Source organism: Procambarus clarkii, chromosome 60 (genome assembly GCF_040958095.1).
Source record: "Procambarus clarkii isolate CNS0578487 chromosome 60, FALCON_Pclarkii_2.0, whole genome shotgun sequence".
Classification (NCBI taxonomy): Eukaryota; Metazoa; Arthropoda; class Malacostraca; order Decapoda; family Cambaridae; genus Procambarus; species Procambarus clarkii.
The window spans coordinates 13,616,610-13,641,179 of NC_091209.1; the positions used below are offsets into that span (position 1 = coordinate 13,616,610).

A 24,570-nucleotide genomic window follows, 5' to 3' on the forward strand; every position below is an offset into this window, starting at 1 on the left:
CAGGCAGTAGTAAAATTAGATTTTAAAAACGCTTTCAACTCGGTCAAAAGGGAAGCAATCCTCACTGCAGTCCAGGAACATTGCCCAAGCATTCTCCCGTTTGTGTCAGCAGGCTACAGCAAAGACTCAACCCTCCTGTTTGGCAAACATGAAGTCACCTCAGCAGAGGGAATTCAACAGGGTGACCCACTTGCACCGTTCCTCTTTTGCATAGCGGTTCGAGAAATTACAACCAGACTGTCCAGCGAGCTCAACATCTGGTTCCTGGATGATGGCACTCTGGCAGGCACACAAGATTCCCTGCTAGAAGACTTACAGCTGGTGAAGACACGGGGGGAGTCCATGGGTCTCGTTCTTAGCCCCTCCAAGTGCGAAATTATTGCATCTAGTGAAGTAATCATTAGAGCAGTGAAATCAGTTCTACCAGAAGCCTCAGTCGTTAAACCTACCGACAGCACACTACTCGGAGCACCTCTGGGCCACAATGCCATTGCTGCAGTCCTTGACGAAAAGTTTAGAGACCTAAAGAGGATGGAAGAGAGAATTGGGGACTTGGACTCCCACGATGCCCTCTACCTTCTCACAAAGTGCCTTACCCTGCCCAGGCTAACATACTTCTTAAGGTGTGCACCAACTTTTGGCAACCCACTTCTAAATCAATATGATGAGCTCCTCAGGTCAATATTCAGGAAGGCGCTCAACCTAGATTTAGATGACAGTCAGTGGGACCAAGCAACACTACCAGTGAGATTTGGAGGGATAGGCATACGAAAGGCAACTGAGGTAGCACTTCCAGCATTCTTATCCTCATGTACAGCAGCCAACGAATTGGTAGGGCAGATCCTACCAGAGCGTATGAGAGAGACAGCGGGAACTCATGATCAAACGTTCATCGAAGCAGCCAGACAATGGGACACCATTGCACACCCTCAACCCCGACCACAAGTCCCAAAAGACCACAAGCAGGCCCACTGGGATAGCCCCATAATGGAAAAGACTGTCACAGCAATGATTGACAACGCTGATGCTGAAAACAAAGCCCGCCTCCTAGCGGTAACAGCACCCCACGCCGGGGATTTTTTATTTGCTGTGCCCAATGCAGCCCTGGGAACTCGCCTCAGTCATGACGCTCTCCGCATTGGAGTTGCCCTTCGCCTTGCCGCCCCCATCCTCACCGAACATAGGTGCATCTGCGGAACTGCGATGGCAGACCAATATGGTCGTCATGGTCTGGTATGTCGTAAATCACAGGGTAAAATTGCAAGACATGAAGAAGTCAACGACATCATCAAGAGGAGCCTCGCCACAGCCCGCTGCCCGGCACAAAGAGAACCACACTTATCCAGACCTAACGACCCTCAGAAGCGCCCTGATGGGGTCACCTTGCTACCTTGGAAGGATGGTAAGCAAGTGGTATGGGACTACACGTGCGCTGCCACACTGGCCAGTACCTACCTCCACTACAGCACACGTGAAAGCGGTGGTGCTGCTTCTTTCAGGGAATCGCAGAAAATTATTAAATACAGAGGTCTAGCACACTGCTACAGCTTTGTTCCGATCGGCTCGGAGACCCTCGGTTCGTGGGGAAAATGTGCATTGAAGTTCCTGAAGGAATTGGGGGACAAATTGATCAGCGCTACAAAAGACCAGAGAGCAAAAAGTTTCTTGTTCCAGCGCCTCAGTGTTGCGATTCAGAGGGGAAATGCCTGTTGCGTCTTGGGCACTAGTCCAACTTCAGAGGAATTCGAAGAAGTGTTTGACTTGCAACAATGATCGAACCCGTCTGTGACATTCATCAATGTTTCCCATTGTTGTGTTCTTCAAGAGATCCATAACCTTTAAGCACCTTTTTGCATTATTATTTTTGTATCAACCCATGTATATCTTGTAACCATCAAATGCATAATAAAGGACAAAAAAATATTCAAGGAAGGGGGTGGTAGGAGAAAAGCACACAGAAACTGTATTGGAGGGGATCTAAACATTCCCTCTAATGCGTTATGCGTGGTTTCCTCCGAGGCTATGGGTCCCCCTTCTTCCAGCTAGAGGTGGTACTCCCTTCCTATTTATATATATATATATATATATATATATATATATATATATATATATATATATATATATATATATATATATATATGTGTGTGTGTGTGTGTGTGTGTGTAGACACACACGTGTACAGATATATACATATCTATACAGTATGTGTATAGATATATATAGCAAGTTGGTCAGTAAGCTAGTGTGGTGGCCTTAAGGCAATATATATATATATATATATATATATATATATATATATATATATATATATATATATATATATATATATATATATATATATATATATATATATGTCGTACCTAGTAGCCAGAACACACTTCTCAGCCTACTATGCAAGGCCCGATTTGCCTGATAAGCCAAGTTTTCCTGAATTAATATAATTTCTCTATTTTTTTCTTATGAAATGATAAAGCTACCCATTTCATAATATATGAGATCAATTTTCGTTATTGGAGTTAAAATTAACGTAGATATATGACCAAACCTAACCAACCCTCCCTAACCAAACCTAACCTATCTTTATAGGTTAGGTTAGGTTAGGTAGCAGAAAAAGTTAGGTTAGGTTAGGTTAGGTAGGTTACGTAGTCGAAAAACAATTAATTCATGAAAACTTGGCTTATTAGGCAAATCGGGCCACGCATAGTAGGCTGAGAAGTGCGTTCTGGCTACTAGGTACGACATATATATATATATATATATATATATATATATATATATATATATATATATATATATATATATATATATATATGTCGTACCTAGTAGCCAGAACGCACTTCTCAGCCTAATATGCAAGGCCCAATTTGCCTAATAAGCCAAGTTTTCATGAATTAATTGTTTTTCGACTACCTAACCTACCTAACTTTACCTAACCTAACTTTTTCGGCTACCTAACCTAACCTAACCTATAAAGATAGGTTAGGTTAGGTTAGGTAGGGTTGGTTAGGTTCGGTCATATATCTACGTTAATTTTAACTCCAAGAAAAAAAAATTGACCTCATATATAATGAAATAGGTAGCTTTATCATTTCATAAGAAAAAAATTAGAGAAAAAATAGTAATTCAGGAAAACTTGGCTTATTAGGCAAATCGGGCCTTGCATAGTAGGCAGAGAAGTGCGTTCTGGCTACTAGGTACGACATATGTCTATATATATATATATATATATATGTCGTACCTAGTAGCCAGAACTCACTTCTCAGCCTACTATTCAAGGCCCGATTTGCCTAATAAGCCAAGTTTTCCTGAATTAATATATTTACTATATTTTTTTTCTTATGAAATGATAAAGCAACCCTTTTCTCTATGTATGAGGTCAATTTTATGTTATTGGAATTAAAATTAACGTAGATATATGACCGAACCTAACCAACCCTACCTAACCTAACCTAACCTATATTTATAGGTAAGGTTAGGTTAGGTAGCCAAAAAAAGCTAGGTTAGGTTAGGTTAGGTAGGTTAGGTAGACGAAAAAACATTAATTCATGAAAACTTGGCTTATTAGGCAAATCGGGCCTTGAATAGTAGGCTGAGAAGTGCGTTCTGGCTATTAGGTACGACATATATATATATATATATATATATATATATATATATATATATATATATATATATATATATATATATATATGTCGTACCTAGTAGCCAGAACGCACTTCTCAGCCTACTATGCAAGGCCCGATTTGCCTAATAAGAAAAGTTTTCCTGAATTAATATATTTTCTCTAATTTTTTTCTTATGAATTGATAAAGCTACCCATTTCATTATGAATGAGGTCAATTTTTTTTTATTGGAGTTAAAATTAACGTAGATATATGACCGAACCTAACCAACCCTACCTAACCTAACCTAATCAATCTTTATACGTTAGGTTCGGTTAGGTAGCCGAAAAAGGTAGGTTAGGTTAGGTTAGGTAGGTTAGGTAGTCGAAAAAATATTAATTCATGAAAACTTGGCTTATTAAGCAAATCGGGCCTTGCATAGTAGGCTCAGAAGTGCGTTCTGGCTACTAGGTACGACATATATATATATATATATATATATATATATATATATATATATATATATATATGTCGTACCTAATAGCCAGAATGCACTTCTCAGCCTACTATGCATGGCCCGATTTGCCTAATAAGCCAAGTTTTCCTGAATTAATATATTTTCTCTAATTTTTTTCTCTTGAAATGATAAAGCTACCCATTTCATTATGTATGAGGTCAATTTTTTTTCATTGGAGTTAAAATTAACGTAGATATATGACAGAACCTAACCAACCCTACCTAACCTAACCTAACCTATCTTTATAGGTTAGGTTAGGTTAGGTAGCAGAAAAAGCTAGGTTAGGTTAGGTTAGGTAGATTAGGTAGTCGAAAAACAATTAATTCATGAAAACTTGGCTTATTATGCAAATCGGGCCTTGCATAGTAGGCTGATAAGTGCGTTCTGGCTATTAGGTACGACATATATATATATATATATATATATATATATATATATATATATATATATATATATATATATATATATATATATAACAAAAAATGCGTAGTGGTTTGCCTGATAAGAGGAGACGGCACGGACGCGCCAGACGTCAAGGCTACGACCACAAGCACACACAGTTTTTAGTGAAATGTTACAATTTTGTTTGCACTGTTTATTTATTATTTTGTTATATTAAAATGATGGCTAACGCTCAGTGGATGTAAAATGCTTCAAATTAAGTAATCCGTCTTAGAGGAAGTAATCCGTTTCAGCGGAAGTAATCCGTCTTGGAGGAAGTAATCCGTTTCAGAGGTAGTAATCCGTCTCAGAGGAAGTAATCCGTTTCAGAGGTAGTAATCCGTCTCAGAGATAGTAATCCGTCTCAGAGGTAGTAATCCATCTCAGAATTTGTAATCCATCTCGGAAGAAGTAATCCGTTTGAGGAAGTAATCCGACTCAGATTACGCATGAACATACGAATCTGTACATTTTTCCTCAGTCATGATGGTTTTATTTACACTTATCAAACAGTATATGAACTCCGAAGCACTATGAGGGGTATTTATAACAAAAATATCCTTGGCTTGTGAAGTATATATATATATATATATATATATATATATATATATATATATATATATATATATATATATATATATATATATATATATATATATATATATATGTCGTACCTAGTAGCCAGAACGCACTTCTCGGCCTACTATGCAAGGCCCGATTTGCCTAATAAGCCAAGTTTTCCTGAATTATTATATTTTCTCAATTTTTTTTCTTATGAGATGATAAAGCTACCCATTTCATTATGTATGAGGTCAATATTTTTTTATTGGAGTTAAAATTAACGTAGATATATGACCAAACCTAACCAACCCCACCTAACCTAACCTAACCTATCTTTTTAGGTTACGTTAGGTTAGGTAGCCGAAAAAGTTAGGTTAGGTTTGGTTAGGTAGGTTAGGTAGTCGAAAAACAATTAATTCATGAAAACTTGGCTTATTAGGCAAATCGGGCCTTGCATAGTAGACAGAGAAGTGCGTTCTGGCTATTAGGTACGACATATATATATATATATATATATATATATATATATATATATATATATATATATATATATATATATATATATATATATATATATATATATATATATATATATGTCGTACCTAGTAGCCAGAACGCACTTCTCAGCCTACTATGCAAAGCCCGATTTGCCTAATAAGCCAAGTTTTCATGAATTAATTGTTTTTCGACTACCTAACCTACCTAACCTAACCTAACCTAACTTTTTAGGCTACCTAACCTAACCTAACCTATAGAGATAGGTTAGGTTAGGTTAGGTAGGGTTGGTTAGGTTCGGTCATATATCTACGTTAATTTTAACTCCAATAATTATTTTTTTACCTCATACATAATGAAATGGGTAGCTTTATCATTTCATAAGAAAAAAATTAGAGGAAATATATTAATTCAGGAAAACTTGGCATATTAGGCAAATCGGGCCTTGCATAGTAGGCCGAGAAGTGCATTCTGGCTACTAGGTACGACATACATATATATATATATATATATATATATATATATATATATATATATATATATATATATATATATATATATATATATATATATAGTAAGTTAGAAGGGAGTTGGCCAGGTGAGGGGGAAGATGTTATGAGGTGTATTGTGAGGAAGTAGTGAATGTGGAGAATATGGTATATTATGGGGAAAAGGGCGAAGCGCTTGGTCCAGTTCACCCGTTAAACACATCTTTTCATTTTAATTTAGATCTCGTATGATGTGTGGAGTGTGGCTTCAGACCTGCGCTTCCTAGTTAGTCTATATGGATGAGGGGAGGGGGGGGGTCAAGGCACACTGCAGCCGCCTGCTGGTATAAACTACGCTAAGTTTTCCAGTTCAGCTTCGTAAAGGGACTGGCCCGGGACGAAAACATTAACATTCTGTTTGCAATGTTAAATGTGATTTGTGATTTTTGTACTCATTAAATTTGTGCGCCCCTTGAGGGACTTGAAGTAGAGGGGGGGGGGGTAGAAATAGCCTAAGCTACTTTATCCCTTTGAGATGTATTTTCTTTTCTCAATAAACATACTTGAACTTGACTTAAAATAGCGGGGTGGGGTAATGATCAAATATTTGTTGAGAATAAAATACAAGGACATATTCATACAGTTTTATTCAAAGTGAACATATTTAGATACAGGAAGAGTGTAAGTAAATATTAAGGAATAGATTTGTGGATGGGTGGAACAGTCTATTTTTTGTTACTGCTGAAGCGAATATGGTGGGCAGGTTGGGAAAGTTTGATAGACCACAAGCAAAAGTGTCCACCAGGTGTTGCCCAGGTGAAGAACAGGGGCGCTGCCCAATTGTAGAACAGGGGCAGACCTCCCCAGCGTTCTCAGAGACCAAGTACAAGCAGGCGCTGCCCAGGTGAAGAACAAGGGCAGACGTCCACTACTCGGCGTCCCACTGAGCATGAATAAGGTCTGCTACGTCTGAACACAGATGGTTACGTCTTCACCACATTGCACACGATCTTCACTTTATACCACAGGGTGAAGATCTTTGTTATACACGATTATTCACCCGGGGTTTACAGCATCACCTTAGCAATATTCGCGAAAAGGCCTCAGATCTCCTGCGGGTCCCCTCCTTAAAATTTCGTAAGATTTGACAGCTCTCATAGCCCAAAAAATATAAACATCATACAACTTATACCGAGAATACTCTAACACCATGTTTAACTTCCTCGGATTTCACGGCTCCAAGTGCATCCTGAAACACACTTGAGAAGTAGTAAGGGGCATCTAGATGTTTAAGGGAATGAGGGTGGTGGCGGCGGTGTAGTCGATTGTGGTTATGGTTGTGATTGTGTTGAAGATAATCCTTGTTCTGGTGGTGGTAAATGTGGTGGTAGTGGTGATTGTGATGCCGGTGGTATTTATAATGGTAAAGGTGGGTGTAATGGTTGTAGAGCTGGTGACTGTTGTTGTAATTACAGCTGTAGCGGCCACGGGGACGATGCGTGTTCTGGTGAAGAATGTGGTTGTGGTGATGGTGCTGGTGACGGCTCCGGCGGTGCGGGTGGTGGTGACGAACGATGTAGCGGTTATGGTGGTGAAGACTGTGTCGGTTGTGGTGGTGAATGTGCAGGGTCGTGTGGTGACGGTGGTGGTGAGTGTGGTGTCCTTGATGGGGGCGGCGCCTGGGCAGGAGCCCCCGACGACGCAGTCGACGCCATACTTCACCGCGAAAGCTCCCGTGGCCACGGCCAGAGCAGAATAAACATTAACACATTTCTGAGAGTCCTTCAAGATGTTTTTCAAGTTAAAAATTGTGTTGTCGCTGTCTAGTACTTCTGTCACAGGTCTGTCATGGTGGTCGCCGTCTACTAGCGCTGTCATTTGTCTCTCGTGGTGGTCGTTGTCTAGTAGTGCTCCAGTCAGTGTTCTCTGGTAGTAGTTGCTAGCCACACTTTTGCCTCCCCGGTCATGTCTGTCAGTTGGGAAATATGTATGTTAATTTATTATATAAAATAACTATGATCTAGAACCGTTCTGAACAGATGTCTTTACAATACAAATTTTTTAAATTTTTTAAATTTTGCCCCGAGGGGCGAGTTTATTGGGCAGCGCCACTCATCTTGTGAGTGGACACACCGCCATAGCAGCATGTACAACACTCCCCAATAGGAAGAAAACCCGCTGGGTTGTTCATCCTGTCACTTGTACCCAGACACAGCTGGGACTTGCTTAACTGTCTCAAGTGAACAGCTCCTCAAACAAAAAGATTAACATCTATCAACCCTTAAAAGCTTACGTTATCTTGCGGGTGCAAAATGGGAAAATCTTTTAAGAACAGTATCATGAGGCTTGGTTTTGACTTTTACCAAGACACATTTTATACATCTATATCCATAAAAGAGAATTATTATTTTTTTATTAATATTATTTTCTACCACAGACGTGGCCACACATACACACAAAAGAGAATGTCAGTCTGTCTGTCTGTCTAAGGTTGAAGGCCAGAGGCTTGGGGCTAGGCCTCCGCGTGGTAGCTCCAGTTACCGCTGGGTGAATCATTGTCATACCACATTATATTTTTCTCACATTATAATCCACTCCTTCGATATGTATCAAATGTTTTGCTTCCGTAAAGCTACTCTTCAAGGAAGAGTAGGAACCACTCTTCCCAACGTCTACGCCCGCAGAGATCGTGATCCTTGTGTATACCATGACTCACGCAGTATTCCATGTTCACATACTTCATTGTATTTAAGTATCTCATCTCTTTTAGGAGCTTCCTGCGTTTTCCGCTTCTACATTAATCCTTCATATTAACCGTTCGAATATCCCACAAAATATTATGAAGCTTACACCATTTACTAAACTTTATTTACAAAATATACGTACTCATCTATTTGTGCTTGCGGGGGTTGAGCTCTGGCTCTTTGGTCCCGCCTCTCAACTGTCAATCAACTGGTGTACAGGTTCCTGAGCCTATTGGGCTCTATCATATCTACATTTGAAACTGTGTATGGAGTCAGCCTACACCACATCGCTGCCTAATGCATTTCATTTATCAACCACTCTGACACTATAAAAATTCTTTCTAATATTGACACGCATACTAACGTGTGTTAGTATGCGTGTCATAACCTGTCCTCTTAACTAATACGTCTCGTTTTGTACGCTATATTCCCCCCGCGTACAAATTACAAAGTAATGTGAAAAGTAGCGGCTCACAAAAGTCCCCATTTTTCTATACAGCAGTAAGTTAGGTTAGGTGGGTTACATGGGTTCGTACATTTCTGGTTAGGTTAGAACTGTGTATTATGTACGTTGTAGCAAATCAAGAGAACGAATTTGGTGTAATAGATTATACGTACCTAGTACTGTCGCCATGAGCGTCCCGGAGGCTGGTGTTAGTGTTGTGAGGCCAGAGCTCCAGCAGGAACTCCAGCAAGGCCCTAGCCTCTGCTGCGGCCACTTCCTCCGTCTCCTCCACGCCCTCCGCCATCACACACACCACCGTCACCCTAACCACCACCACCTGCAGCCACAGCTTCTGCAATAGTAAATGACGCTTTCGTTATGCTCTGTGACCAACTGATCGCTGAGGGCGGTAATTGGCAGCCCAAAAATATAGATAGTTGGGATCCCTGTGATTAGCAAACCATGTCGGGCAGATGCTTGGAAGGTTAGTGACTAGCTAATCCTGATGTCGAGCAGTTGGAAGGTCATTGATCTGTTTTCTTCTCTGTAACCACGGTCCTCTACATTTTCATCACTCTACACTCTACATAATTCATAATTGAATTATTATCTTCATCACTGTAACCATGTACACTACACACGACCATCATCACTGTAACCCTGCACACTACACACAGGTTTCCTATTGATTCTCTTCGCTCAACTCTTAAATATAGAGGTAATTATTTGTATCAGTACATATTGATACAAATCGTTACCTCTATAGTAACTATTTGTATCAATATGAACTGTTGGACTCAAAACAATTTCATGTTTTTACAATTAATTTTGTAAACATAAGTGACTAAAGATATGTACACAGATCTGTAACCCAGTTCTCGGTGTATATTCACTTAGAGTTAACTTTAGTCATGGACTGTGTCCAGAACTAAGGTATACTTGGTTTACCGACCATCCGTATAAAGCATACGGTTGGTCAGTAAACTATTTTGGTCTTAATAACCCCTCCTCCCCTCGACGGTCGATAGGCTTTAAGCTAACACCAAACCAAATTAGGCGAGAACAATCCTCAAATATATTGACACTATTTGGTTACAAGACCATCATGTTTTGAACCAACATTATCATAAAAACTCTTGATTCTGCATTGTTTTAATCAAAGAATGAATGTGTCTTTGAGTAGACAAGCATATCCCCAGCAGCAGATTAATTTAAGTTGATAAACACGTTTTCTTGTAAGAAATGTGTTCAACATCTGCTTGAGATAAATCAATATTATATGGAATATTGCACAATTTACGCAAAATATGTTTTACATTACATATTTTGGCAACAATATATGCATCTTTCCCTTTCTCTTATTTCTTTATTTACTCTCCCTCTTTTCTTCCTCCTATTCCCTCCTTCCCTCCTCTCTTTACTTTTTAATTTTCCTCTTTCCATTTCATTTGATTCGTTATGCTCTTTTGCAGCTTATTTATGTTTCATCATAGAGTAGCTGTATTTTAATCAAATGTAGGTATCGTAGTATAAGAAAGACTTTACCATGATATCATTAATCAGTAGCCTCAGTCAAGTTGGACAAGCTTCGTATCCTTCCTCTCGCGCTGTGTTACTTAGTGATGCATGGTGGAACTGTCCCTTGTACCACCAGCTGGCAATGTCAACTTGTATCACCAGCTGACAATATCAGCACGCACCACCAGCTGGTAGTGTGTCATATGACAATTTCCAAGTGGGAGCGTTGAGGCGGGTCAGGTCTGCAGGTGCTGGCGAAGGTCCGGCAGTGTTCCCCAGACTTGTGTGTCTGCTGGTGTCGGCGGCTGGCTGTCTGTCTTATATGACGCTGCCCTCATCACTGTCAGTCTTCGGCTTTCACCTGTGACGAGGGAAGGAAAATGGAGGAGCGAGACGAGTATAAGCATACAAATACACTACTTGCGGGTACCCACAATAATATTTTTGTTAATCACTTCTAGCGTGGTTGTGGGAGTATTGTTCTCTACACGTCTACCTTGTCAGTGCATGTTGAATTCACCTCATGTTTGCTCAGTTGAACATCTATAGTTGACACTTATCTCCACAGTCGAGCAAGTAACGCCGCTGTCTGGTAATATCAAGAAATTGAGTTCGATCCTATCGTATTGCATCAGTATTTTATGAGCTTATTGTTCACACTATTGTGAAAGGGGCGGGAACATTTTACATTCTCCATTCTTCCTGCAACAGAGGGGGCAGGAAGATGGAGAACAATATGGCCTTTACCAGAACAGGAACGGGTAACGAAAAAATTTGATCATAGGTCCACCTAGGTATCCCTTAAACCCAATTATGTTGGGGCTGTTACTTAGAACTCCTTAGCGTATGAGTGAATAGTGTCGAAGGCCATCGAACTCCTTGTCAGTTAATGTAATGACTTTTCTTCCTCATAGTTCTCGTATTGTGCGTAGAAACTGTCTTTTGAGTTCAACAAAATGATCTGCTCTTGTGGCACATTCCAGAACGTCTCTCCGGCTGAGCTTCCGGAGAGACGTTAGCTGAAGCTTCCACCTTGTCTTACCGTACCTCATTTTGAGTATTCCACTGTGTTCACGACCTCAGTTGACACCTAATTGCTTTCTGGTGAATTACTGTAACCATGGGGGTGTGTTTTTGGGGCCTCCGTTTTCTTAGTGCATAAACACCTCCATTGATAACCCAGCAAGCAAATGACGTTGGTCAACGTTAGCGATGATGATCCCCCGTTACTCCATCGTCGTTTATTTGCTGGATAAGGGGCTTTGGTGTGCATTCTATGTGGACTTTATTTATTGTTGCCGCCAGTGGCAAGTTTATTGTGCATATGTAGAGGTTGGGATCGTTAACGGGTGTCCACTGTATAACAATGTGGTGGTGCTGGATGGAAATTTGTAGTAAATTTTCTAGGGAAATTCCCTCCAGTTCTGTTTTCAGGAGGATTATTTACTCTCTAGGGTATTATTATTATTATAATATTTGAGTTGTGTGTTGTAGTGCATGGTATTACCCGGGGACTCCCAGTTCTCTTTCGAGAGGTCCTGCAGGGCCCTCAGCGAGGCTACCAGCCTGCTGCAGGAGTAGTACCAGGGGCGGCCCTTCAGGTCTTCGTCCTCATACGTGAGCTCGTACCTCTGGCCCCTTACAACCAGCTGATCCGGGTAGATGGGACTCGACAGAACGGGGAAGGCAGCTCATCCAGGGGAAGGAAAACTCTGATTTTTCAAACCTCTGGTGCCTCGCGGCCACACCCACTTTTTGGACGAGCTTCAGGAGTCAACCTTGATGAAAAATCCGGGGTTGGAGCCTCTGAGGCAGTTCGTTGTTGACTTCAACCTTATTCTGGCAGCTCCTGTGACGGCGCTGGAACCAAGCGTATTGGCGTTTGCCTTTCCATTGGAAAACTTCAGCAACGAGGAGAGAGGGACCTGCTGCATGGGGTAACAGCTTCTCCTCCATATCGACCTACCCAGGCATTGCGCCTTGGAGAGGACACTCCAGCCTCGACAACCAGAGCGCAACTCCATAGTCTTCCGAGACTGCAGGATGCCTACTACTAGGCTCGTCAGCGTTGGTGGGGACTTTCTCTTGTAATCGGTGGACGTGATTACGGGAAAGCCTGGTGATGGATCCTAGCACATGCTAGACTTTTCTTAAGACATGTACCGGAATTCTTGTTTTGCTCCGTCTGGTGGACTAGTTTTCACCGGATATTGGTATGGGCCCTTGCGACATCTCTAACATCTCTGCTAATTTTATGTAAAACTAAAACTAGAACCTTTTTTAGTGAATTAATCTACAGATGTGATCTTTACACAAGGTTCAGCGAATTGGAATAGTGAATTTTAGAAGACCCCCATGGGCTTAAATTTTCTGGTTTGACTTGAAAGATTACCCAATGTTGCAGATTTTTAGTTGTTATCTCTGGGTTGTTATTTTCTAGTTGCTTAAGCCTCCTAGGTACAGAAAATGGCTATGATTCTCCTCAAACTTTGCTTTGACCTTTGCCTTAGACAGCTTAAGGAAGATATCTTAAATGGTACTTAAATCCTGCAGACTCCTTAAATAGATCTGTGACAAACTGTAGTGTTGTTAAGGGTGTCGGATTTATTGTGCACCCCATACTCATCCTGTGAGCCGTAGTTTATTGTGCACCCCATACTCATCCTGTGAACGGTAGTTTATTGTGCACCCCATACTCATCCTGCCAGCCTGTATGCTGCAGTTCCTATGTATAATCTCTTTCAAGATTTTCTCGCGAAAAGCGACGTAATTTATAGGAGTATGGGTTGATATCTCCTGACGATGTCCTTTGTCCTAGCGAGACCAGCTTCACCTGCATTATAGTGTACAGCTTCACCTGCATTATAATGTACAGGCTTCACCTGCATTATAATGTACAGCTTCACCTGCCTTATAATGTACAGCTTCACTTGCATTATAATGTACAGCTTCACCTGCATTATAATGTGCAGCTTCACCTGCATTATAGTGTACAGCTTCACCTGCATTATAGTGTACAGCTTCACCTGCATAATAACTTACAGCTTCACCTGCATTATAGTGTACAGCTTCACCTGCATTACAATGTACAGCTTCACCTGCATTATAATAAACAGCTTCACCTACATAATAACGTACAGCTTCACCTGCATAATAACTTACAGCTTCACCTGCCTTATAATGTACAGCTTCACCTGAGATGATACACATGGGAATAAATTTTCAAAGGCTTTAGGAATGAAACATTCTGGTAAATGGTGTCTCTTAAATGTATTTAGTCATTTGAACAAATGTCTAGAAATGATCTGAGTGATACTTTATGGTTGGTTGTATACAGAATGTTCCGTGAGTGATACTTTATGGTTGGTTGTAAAGAGAATGTTCCGTGTGGCCCAGTATGGGTCTCTTCTTCTTAATGATACGCGGTTTTTTTTTACGATAGGTTATCTTGAGGTTATCTTGAGATGATTTCGGGGTTTTAGTGTCCCCGCGGCCTGGTCCTCGACCAGGCCTCCACCCCTAGGAAGCAGCCCGTGACAGCTGACTAACACCCAGGTACCTATTTTACTGCTAGGGAACAGGAGCATAGAGTGAAAGAAACTGCCCATTGTTTCTCGCCGGCGCCCGGGATCGAACCCGGGATCACAGGATCACAAGTCCAGTGTCCTGTCCGCTCGGCCGACCGGCTCCCTAAGGTGATGTTGGGAGACGCGTCATTCAAAATGTAGGGGAACTACTATGGTAGTGGAGGCGTGTATGAGGGTAGTGGTGATGGTGCGTGTGCTGCTGGTGGTGCTTGTGATGGTGCGGGAGATTGTGGTGGTGGGAGTGGTTGTGGTCATGAAAGTCACGGCTGGAGAGAAGATGATGGTCGTTACGTAGGTTTTGGTGATGGTGGTGGTGATGGTGGTGAAGTAGGAATAGCTGTTGGAGGTTACGGTGGAGGTTACGGTGGAGGTACTGTACATGGTGGGTGTGATGACAGTGAGGATGGTGAGGGTTTCCGTGGTAGGGACTACGGTTGAGGTGTAGGTGGTGGTGAAGGCGTACGTAGTGGGAATTGTAGTGGTGGTATATGCGGTCTCGGTGAGTGTAACAGCGGCGCCTGGACACGAGCCCTTGAAGACACAGAGACCGTACTTCAATGCGAAAGCTCCGGAGGCCACAGCCAGAGCAGAATAAACATGAGCACAGTTCTTTGTGTGATTCAAGACGCCACTCATACTGAAACCTGGACTGTCGCTGTCTATTAGTTCTGTCATTGGTGTCTCGTAGTAGTTGTAGTCCATGTTCTTGCCAGTCCGGTCGTCTCTGTTAAATAATAAAGATGTTAATAATAAAATAATAGCATGGGAATAATATGGAATAAAGATGTCTTGTGTCGGCTCATGAACCTTTTGCTGAACGCCGTGTGTGGTTAAGGAATCATTTACTGAAAGCATTGTGTGGCTAAGGAAACCTTTACTGAATGCAGTGTGTGGCTAAGGAAGCCTTTACTGAATGCAGTGTGTGGCTAAGGAAGCCTTTACTTAACTATTTGTGTGGCTAAGGATCCCCCTTTACTGAACTCCTTTTGTGGCTAAGGATTCCTTTACTGAACTCCTTGTGAGACTAAGGTCCCTTTTGCGCAGCGCCTAATTGGGGGCACCGCCTTTCTCAAAGTAACACAGACCTAATATAGTCGTTCTTTATATTGCCACAACTGGGGTCAGGTATAATGTTTACATGCCAGTTCATCGATTACTTAATTATGGTTATTAAATGTGAGTGTGTTTACTTACCAGGTCCAGGATTCAACAAGCATTTTCACATTTACTTACGATATATCTTTTCTCAATTTTTGGGGCTTTGTTTACAATTATTCAAAGTTTATGAACTCCGAAGCATTTAGAGGCTGTTTGTAACATTAATAACATTTGATTGGGAAGTTTCAATGTATATGTTTAACACTTCTCTAACCTTGTCCATGGAGGACAGAAGAAAATGTATATATGCTGGTTAGCATTGTAAATGTGTGGCCACGTCTGTGGTAGAAAATAATAAAAAAATAAATAAAAAAAAAATAAAAAAAAAATGCTCGTAAAGTGTTGAATAAATGTAAACAAAGTCGCAGCAATTTAGAAATGACGTACAGGTTCGTAAGTAGATGTATAAATGCTTGTTGAATCCTGGTCCAGGTTGTAGTCACTTATTTTTAATAGCAGGGGGATTGGCTACGGCTCATGTGTCCTGGTGAATATATGTTTCACAGCCTACCGGGCTCTATCACATGGGAGACATCTCCCGTCGCATAGGGTGCAGTCGCACCTCCACAGATCTCCAGTATCAGCTCTCGATACTGGTAATGGCTCAAAAGGGCCACCACTTACGGGCTATTCATGCCAATGCCACCTTTTGGGTGGCCTAATCTTCATCAATCAATCAATCAATCGGGCTCTATCACATCTACATTTGAACCTGTGTATGGAGTGCACCTCCACCACTTTACTACTTAGATCATTTAATTTAATCACAATTCTTGACATCGACAAATGTCTTTCTAATGTATCTGGATATCATTAGGGTACTCAAACTCCACACGTGACCCCCCTAATACGTGTACCACCCATGCTAAATAGTCTGCCCTGTTAACTCTAGTGGAAACGTTGTATGATCATGTCTTGTCTGTTGCTTCTCTCTTCGAGTGAAGTGATGTTAAACTCTTTTTAACCTTGTAACTCGTGTGTGTGTGTGTGTGTGTGTGTGTGTGTGTGTGTGTGTGTGTGTGTGTGTGTGTGTGTGTGTGTGTGTGTGTGTGTGTGTGTGTGTGTGTGCGAGTCGGGCATACCTGTCCTGGGGGCTGGTTTCATGGTCATGATGCCAGTAAGATTTGAGAAACTCCAGCCACGACCCAACGACACCATTTTTTGCTGCTGCGACTTCCTTTGTCTCCTCCACGCCATCCACCATCACACACAGCAACGCCACCCCAACCACCACCGGGAACCACAGCTTCTGCAACAGTAAAAAGACACATAAGATAGTTCTCTTATTTAGTAATGGCTGACACGAACAGGGATCTAAGATGCTCACGACATCACCCGCTTTCAAACGGGCATGAAGAGATACAAGGATTATAATTTAAGAACCGATTAAATATACCTAGATTTGGTAAAGGATCAATATAATTAGCTGACAATAATACTGGGACGCTCGACGAACAACTGTCATAAATGTTTCTTGCAACCCTTATGAGTCCGCGCCTTCATTTTCTGTCCGGTTGCTCATAGCCTAAATAATTCGGATTACAATTAGTATTTAAAAATTTAGGAAGTTTTAGGACGCATTACAATTACAAGCTTCTAACTCGGTTTGATTTGGTGTTGGGCTTAAGACCAATCAACCTCTCGAGGGATATAATTTAAGGCCACCACAGTAGCTCATTGGCCAACCAGCGAGTATACTTCAGGATTGAACACAATTCAGAACATACACCGTTCATATACACCGACGAATGGGATACGCTTACCGGCATATAAATACCTTATTTTGACTCAGATATTTTATCGTTCTCTCAACTATTCCACTGAAATTCTTTTATCATTTTACTGGAGTAAATTTCTTCAATTTATAGTAAACAACATCGATATTTCGTATTTCTTTTTGTGCTTCAGAAAATCTGGGGTTTGTTTGATATTGTTACATAACCATGAAATAATAAATGTCACACCAAGCGGAAGACTACTGAATGTAACCACTAAAAGCAGTCTACTACAACCATATGACACGAAGGGTAAGACTACTGAAGGCACCCTGCAAGAAGAAACCACCTTACCTATGTCACATTTAATTGGAGGACCACGGCATTTAGAACCTTACGGGCTATTCATGCCCATGCCACCTCTTGGGTGTCTTAATCTTTATCAATCAATGTAGAACCAGTGTGACAAAGATCCATTACATAACAAACCCCCCTCTGGATCTGTCTTAATCCCTAGTGTACTTCACATCAATATCAACGTGCAAACATTCTCCAAAGAATTATGCCCAGCCTATACTCTAGAGTTTAGCCAAATTACGTTATTTGTAACATCAATACAAATAACTAATAATTATTTAAATTATTGAATGAAATGAATAATAATGAAATAAGAATAATGAATATTTGTTTAAATTATTGAATTATTTAAATTATTGAAAATTAAATGATTAAATGTTATTAATAAAATAATATATCTATATATATATTACCAATTAAGTATTGAATTTATAATTTGTAAACTCTTCAAAAACTTTTTTTTTTGTCATTGGACAGTAAATTTATTTAAACCCAAAGGTATGAATCGTAATGCGAAAGCTACGTACCATAATATTTGACTGAATATCAGCACCTGTCGAATTGGAAGAGGCTGCTATTGTAACAATCACGGTGTATTTCAAAGTGGTTCACGCAGTGGTACAGCTTCGTGCAACCACCAGTTGTTACTGTCAAAATGCATCACCAGTTGGTAATGTTAACATTCATCGCCAGGTGTCAACATGCACCATCAGCTGGTAATGTGTCATATGTCAGTTACCAAGTAAGAGTGTTTAGGCGGATCAAGTCTGCAGGTGCTGGCGAAGATCCGGCAGTGTTCCCTAGACTTGTCAGTCTGCTGGTGTCGGCGGCTGGCTGTCTGTCTTATATGACGCCGCCCCCATCACTGGCAGTCTCCTGCTTTCACTGTGACGAGGGAATGTTGCATGTGAAATAATGTCTGACTGGAGAGACTGGACTGGAGCCCCCAGATGGATTTTTGGAATCGGTACAGGAGATTAAAATTGATGCTACGAGTGAAGTTTATTATTCAGTAGTTGCTCGGAATTACATAAAAAACGCGAAAAAATATTGTAGGCAATGATGTAAAGATACGTTTAAAAGCTTATATATATATATATATATATTATATACATATATATATATATATATATATATATATATATATATATATATATATATATATATATATATATTAATGCTGTATTTAGGGATACATTAGCACTAATGAGCTCTTGGTTGTAAAGCTGGACCGTTGCCCAGCGCTGGCATAGGCTAGCACAAATTTATCAATTAGAGATGACTGTAAATGTAAAGGAATGGCGTCTGAATTACACTTATTCAAGTACACATAAATGTATACCCCCCCCCCTATTCTTGGTGTATATACAGTGAAAGCTTGCTTTAGTCTAGGGCTATGTTCAGAGCTAAACTATATATGCTGGTTGTTCATAGGCTATTGTGGTGGCCTTAATAACAATGTAACAATTTTTGTTCCTAAGTAGTGTTATGGTGTCGTTGACATAACACTTCCAGCTTTCAAGGGTCATACATACGCCTTCAAAAATATGTAAGACGGTCCAAAGCAACTTTTAGTTAAATTTCAATTGTTAGAATGTATATTGTGCAGTTTGATATTTGTGAATTTTAAAGAAATAGGCTAGCTGTGAATTTTCAAATATGGCGACAGGTAGTGTTGTCGCTTCAGTGAAGATTTTCGCGATCAGCAGAGTACAGCCAGGCCACGGGACCCCGTCTGTGTGTGATATCTGGTTGTTTCTTATCGGCCTATCAATCGGAATGTGACCTGAGGTCGCGTGACTCCTGGGTCCCCTCACTGCAACTTGAGTGCTGGAGCAGGAAGGACGTGCTGCGAGTCATTCCATAATTTGCCAAGATTTAGCACAGTGCGACGGAGCCAGACGGAGGAGGAGACTCAAGAGAGCTCGTGGGACACAGGAAAGGCCTAGGCAGTGACTTAAAGAGAAGTTTCGGGATGATTACTCCAATGGCCACTGAATTTTCTGCCCCTCTCGACAGTGTTAACACGATAGTTTTCCTGCACAAGACATTTAACTCTATTGGTTGCCTCAAGATACTTAGGGCCACAAACCTTGTACAGTGAACTATAGTGCCTCTACACCCGGTCACCATAATAATACTAATAGTTTACAAAATACAATGTTCAGGATAATATGATACAGTGGTTTAATAATTGTCAGAGAGTATGCATATTTACTTAAGCCATTAATACACAAAGCGTTTCTGGCAGGAGTAGCAGTGTTTCTGGACCAGCGCAAGGGTCAGAGTGGCAAATAAGAAGCTTGTCACAACGACGAGTGACGCAATGAGAAATGTCGCGCCAAGAGGAAGGGACGGGGTGCGAGTAAGAACGACCGGAAAGTCATTAATTATGGCAACGGTCCTTGTTGCAAGTGGCTTGACACCCTGTCTGACCCTCTCCCCCAGGTCAGTACCGGCTATTTGACTGTGCGAGGCGGGTGTCCCTGCCAGCTGTGGTGGTGTTATGCCCTGTGCGGGCGTGGTGTGCCCGTTGAGTTGCGATGGAGACGTATCGGCGTCCAGTGAAGCGTTCCATCATAAGTTCCACCACTAGGCTGCCTTTCAGGCGTTTCTCCTGCAGTGTGAAGGGCGTGTTTTCCCTCTCCCGGGTGATGCCGGATATGTCAGTGTAGTAAACCTCAGTGTTGCCTAGACCTATGTGGTGCCCCTTTCCAGTTTAAGGACGGTCTTTTAACTTCCTGTTTTGAGCGGTTTGGGACTATGTTAAATATTCGTTGGAATAAAGTTTTCACTGGGATCTGTGGAATGTGTACTGTCAGAAATATACTAAGAGTTTGTTTCCAGGAAAAATATGCATATTACTGAGTTAGTTCGCGGCTGTTTCTGTTGTGTTTAGATTGTATGTTTTTTTGTTTTGAATTTATGTTGTTCCTCTTGTTTTTCCATGTTCTCCTGTTGTGTAGTTTTGTTTTGATATGGCGCTTTTTATGTTTCTGTTTATGTGAATTATTTATACCTTACACATCAGGTGTTCTGTGTATAGGTCCACATGTTCTTCTGTGTGTCCCCGACTTTGCCGTTTCGTGTGTGTTACGGAGGGTGTGGGTTTAGGTATTTTTTTCCTTTTGTAATTATGTTGCACTGTGTGTCCTGTGTTTTCAGAGTTCTGTTCTGTTTGGGTATGTGGGTGTATTTCTTCCTCATTGTGTTGTGTTCTTTTTCTGTTCCCACCCGTCTCGTTTTCATTTGTTCCTGTTATTTCTTTATGTTCTGCCTTGTTACTCTGTCCTCAGGTTGGGTTGTTGTTTTCCCCGTATTTTGGTTTCTGTGCGTGCTTCAGAAACTTCTGTTATGTTCGGGTACTTTGGTGTCTTGGTTTATTTTATATATATAATATAATATGAAACCTAGAAGGGGTACCGCCTCTGGTGCAAGTGTAGGGACCCCATAGCATCGGAGAAGAAAATAAAGAGTACTCAGAGAAGACCTTGTGGATCCTCACTGAACACTGATATTTTCCTCTCCTACTACCCCTATTACCGTAATTCTGAATTTAAGAGTACATAGTAATTTTTTAATAATTCATTAGGGGTACATAGCCTCACCTTTTTCTGATGGCTACATTCACAGCTTCGTTTAATTGCAGTTATCGATTATCAAGATCACTGGGTATAGTACCCCAACAGATTACTTGTTTGCTTGCGTCCTACTACGTTCTACGATGGTGCTGAAGACCGGAGAGCCTACAAGAGGCAGGAGAACAAGCCGGTAGACGGACGTCATGTGAATCTACACTCTACTGCACTGCTCTTAGGAGACCAAAGGTGAGTTGGTGGTCCTCAGTATATGTACACATGGGTCCCTTTGGCCGTGTTACAAAGGGGGTAACGTGACAGTGGTGTTATTTTGTTATTTATTATGCCTCCAAAGTATATAAAATGGCTAAATTTCAAGAGTTTGATTTGACTTTTGCGTAATTAAGATAGCTTAGAGAGACATTTGCACAAGAGAGATGTGACATATTGTTTCATAAGTCAGCAGCCTTCAGGTATCTTCAAGACGTCTTTCCTAAGCTGTCTTAGGCAAAGATCACAACAAAGTTTGAGGAATATCATTGCCAGTTTCTATACCATAGAGGCATAATGAATCCTCCCGCTGTTGATAGGTCTTGAGCCCAATGCCACACCAAAGCATAATTTGTTTGTATGATTTGTGTGTCTTTACAACAATTTTCTTAGTTATCTGTGGATATAATTCACTACCTATTTAATTAATTTTATTTCCAAGTTCAAAACTATTATACAGTCCAATAAATTTGTTTACAAGTCCAATAAATTTATACAGTTATTATACAGTCCCATAAATTTTATGTCACAAAAATACAGACACTATTTATTTACATTTTCAATCATTTGAAGCTCCGTTTATCATTTCAAGTATAGGGCGGCCAGCCCGAGCTATAAGTCAAATACTGACTTACATAAATTTTAACTTCAGCATTTGACTTATTCAGCAGACGGCATCTTTTACTTACTATAAAAAATAAACGTTTTTCTCAAATATAAAGTAATATTATTATATTTGGTGGGTTTTCTACTGTTGAAATTTTAAAAGGTAGGACTAAAAATGAAACAGATTAACAATAAACCTTACCCAATTTGTCTTGAGCCAAATTAAGCAATCTTAGATATAAATGAGCAATTCTAGATCTTATATACCAAGTTTATGCCTAAATTAGTACATATATTTTATACTAGACCTAGAAAAGGTTAGGTTTGGTTGTAGCTTTCTTTATCGGATCCTCTGGAAAGTAAATAGTACAAAACATGGACTTTTTTTTTTGCTTGCTGCAGTTTATATTTTGTTCATTCCATACACAGTCGCTATTGGTTCAATTTTACTGTTGTTAAACGATAAGATTGTGTAATAATATCAAGTCTGCTCTCGCATGCTGTACTAATTATGTTGCTTTAATCTGAAACGGAGTTTGATGACACTGTGGAGATTGTTTACTGGAGTTGAAATGTATTGTAAATGTCAGATAAACTTCGTATTTTTATTTATAAGGTTTACCCGTAATTAAGATATTGTTTATGATCGATGTTCCCTTCGGGAATCTTAATTTTAAGATGAATAGGAAAACCAGGGATATACTGAACATCTTGTATCAGAATATTTACTTTAAAAAACAACGTTTCGAATACTTCTCGTATTCATCATCAGATCTAAAAGAAAAAACAGAAATCACAGTCAAATAGCTGGTAAACAAAGAACTCATACTGAATATAATTGCCTATCAAAGAAAGGAAAAAGCTTAAAAAACAACAACACTTAAGCGCACTTAAAGTGATCAATACAAATAAAACTTATTAACTGTCACATATATTAAAACTAATTTAAAATCCATTGAACTACAAGATGAAATTTATAACTACTAAAACAAACCATTCTATTAAACTTACGTGAAGTGATCAAAAGTGAAACTTGATACCTAACACATAGATACTAAATACTATAACAAATATTTATATAATGTCTACAAATCTACAAAAAATGTATGTAAAATACAAACAGAATAAATGACAATTATAAAGTACTAACCAAAATCTAATAAAAACTCAAATAATAAATAAAATTAAATATCAAAAAATGTATTATATATCCTACATAGAAAATTATATTAATGTGCAATGTTAAGACTTGAAATAAGTAAGAAAGGGCAAAGACATGGTAAACTAAACAAAATTAAACTACCAAAATAAACTAAAAATCAAATTACAGGACCTACTGTGCACTATACAGTGTACAATTGGACAGCTGAAAGGTTGCTATTTAACAGAGGCCGCAGTTCCTTTATATATAAGGATTCCATTATTCTCAAATCTGACTGGCCATTCATACAAGTGTCCAGAATTTTAAAATCAGATTCCAGCAGAGAATGATCAAACTCATAACAATGGTTTCTAATCTCCGAAAATGCTGGTTTAGATAATGGTAATCCAGTCCTAAAAGATAATCCCCGGTGCTCAAGTATCCTAATCTTAAAGTTCCGAATGGAACTCCCGACATATCCAGCATTACAGCTGGAACAGTTATACATATATACGACATTTGAGCACAAGGGGATTTTGGTTAGTACTTTATAATTGTCGTTTATTCTGTTTGTATTTTACATACATTTTTTGTAGATTTGTAGACATTATATAAATATTTGTTATAGTATTTAGTATCTATGTGTTAGGTATCAAGTTTCACTTTTGATCACTTCACGTAAGTTTAATAGAATGGTTTGTTTTAGTAGTTATAAATTTCATCTTGTAGTTTAATGGATTTTAAATTAGTTTTAATATATGTGACAGTTAATAAGTTTTATTTGTATTGATCACTTTAAGTGCGCTTAAGTGTTGTTGTTTTTTAAGCTTTTTCCTTTCTTTGATAGGCAATTATATTCAGTATGAGTTCTTTGTTTACCAGCTATTTGACTGTGATTTCTGTTTTTTCTTTTAGATCTGATGATGAATACGAGAAGTATTCGAAACGTTATGTTTTTTAAAGTAAAGATTCTGATACAAGATGTTCAGTATATCCCTGGTTTTCCTATTCATCTTAAAATTAAGATATTGTTATTATACTGTTAACTTACTAAAGGTGAGTGTTTCTTTTATGATTTGCTATTATACTCTCTAATATAGTATCTTTGTAAGTCTATCAGTGCTGAATTAAAATTGAAATACTGTGTGTTTATTGAGATGTAATGTACACAAAGGGATGAGGTAGCTGAAGCTATTCTCACCCCTGTTCACACGCAATATTATATAAAACGTACACACAAATACTTTATAACTAGTTGCAAATACAGACAAAAAAAAATAGAGACTACAAATAGACATTTAGACAAATCGAAAAAATTTGACAATCTTGCTACAAAATTCTTGTATC

At 39.6% G+C, this 24,570-nt stretch overlaps 3 protein-coding genes across 6 annotated transcripts in view; 1 reads left to right on the forward strand and 2 right to left on the reverse strand.

Annotated features, from left to right (window-relative positions):
* LOC123767033 (cytochrome P450 2L1) overlaps nt 1-24,570 on the forward strand; it is a 57,900-nt gene that overhangs the window by 5,878 nt on the left and 27,452 nt on the right. Inside the window, exons 1-2 of one of the 4 annotated variants that reach the window (XM_069307533.1) lie at nt 19,196-20,076; nt 21,318-21,455. In XM_069307533.1, the coding sequence (XP_069163634.1) occupies nt 19,955-20,076; nt 21,318-21,455 (260 nt within the window). In that variant the 5' untranslated portion in view covers nt 19,196-19,954. Of the gene's footprint in view, nt 1-19,195; nt 20,077-21,277; nt 21,456-24,570 lie in introns of those variants that run through there. The other 3 variants (XM_069307528.1, XM_069307532.1, XM_069307530.1) reach the window with 3 other exon arrangements.
* On the reverse strand, nt 6,818-9,634 carry LOC138353877 (uncharacterized). Its single transcript, XM_069307300.1, has 2 exons — nt 9,467-9,634; nt 6,818-8,073 (listed from the first exon to the last, which is right to left on the reverse strand). The coding sequence occupies exons 1-2, from the start codon at nt 9,595-9,597 to the stop codon at nt 7,386-7,388; spliced, it is 819 nt and encodes a 272-aa protein (XP_069163401.1). The 5' UTR covers nt 9,598-9,634; the 3' UTR covers nt 6,818-7,385.
* Nucleotides 14,063-18,489, reverse strand: LOC123766972 (uncharacterized). The gene is made up of 3 exons (XM_045756455.2): nt 18,156-18,489; nt 16,639-16,805; nt 14,063-15,122 (listed from the first exon to the last, which is right to left on the reverse strand). Exons 1-3 carry the CDS (start codon nt 18,156-18,158, stop codon nt 14,525-14,527), a joined length of 768 nt encoding a protein of 255 aa, XP_045612411.2. The 5' UTR covers nt 18,159-18,489; the 3' UTR covers nt 14,063-14,524.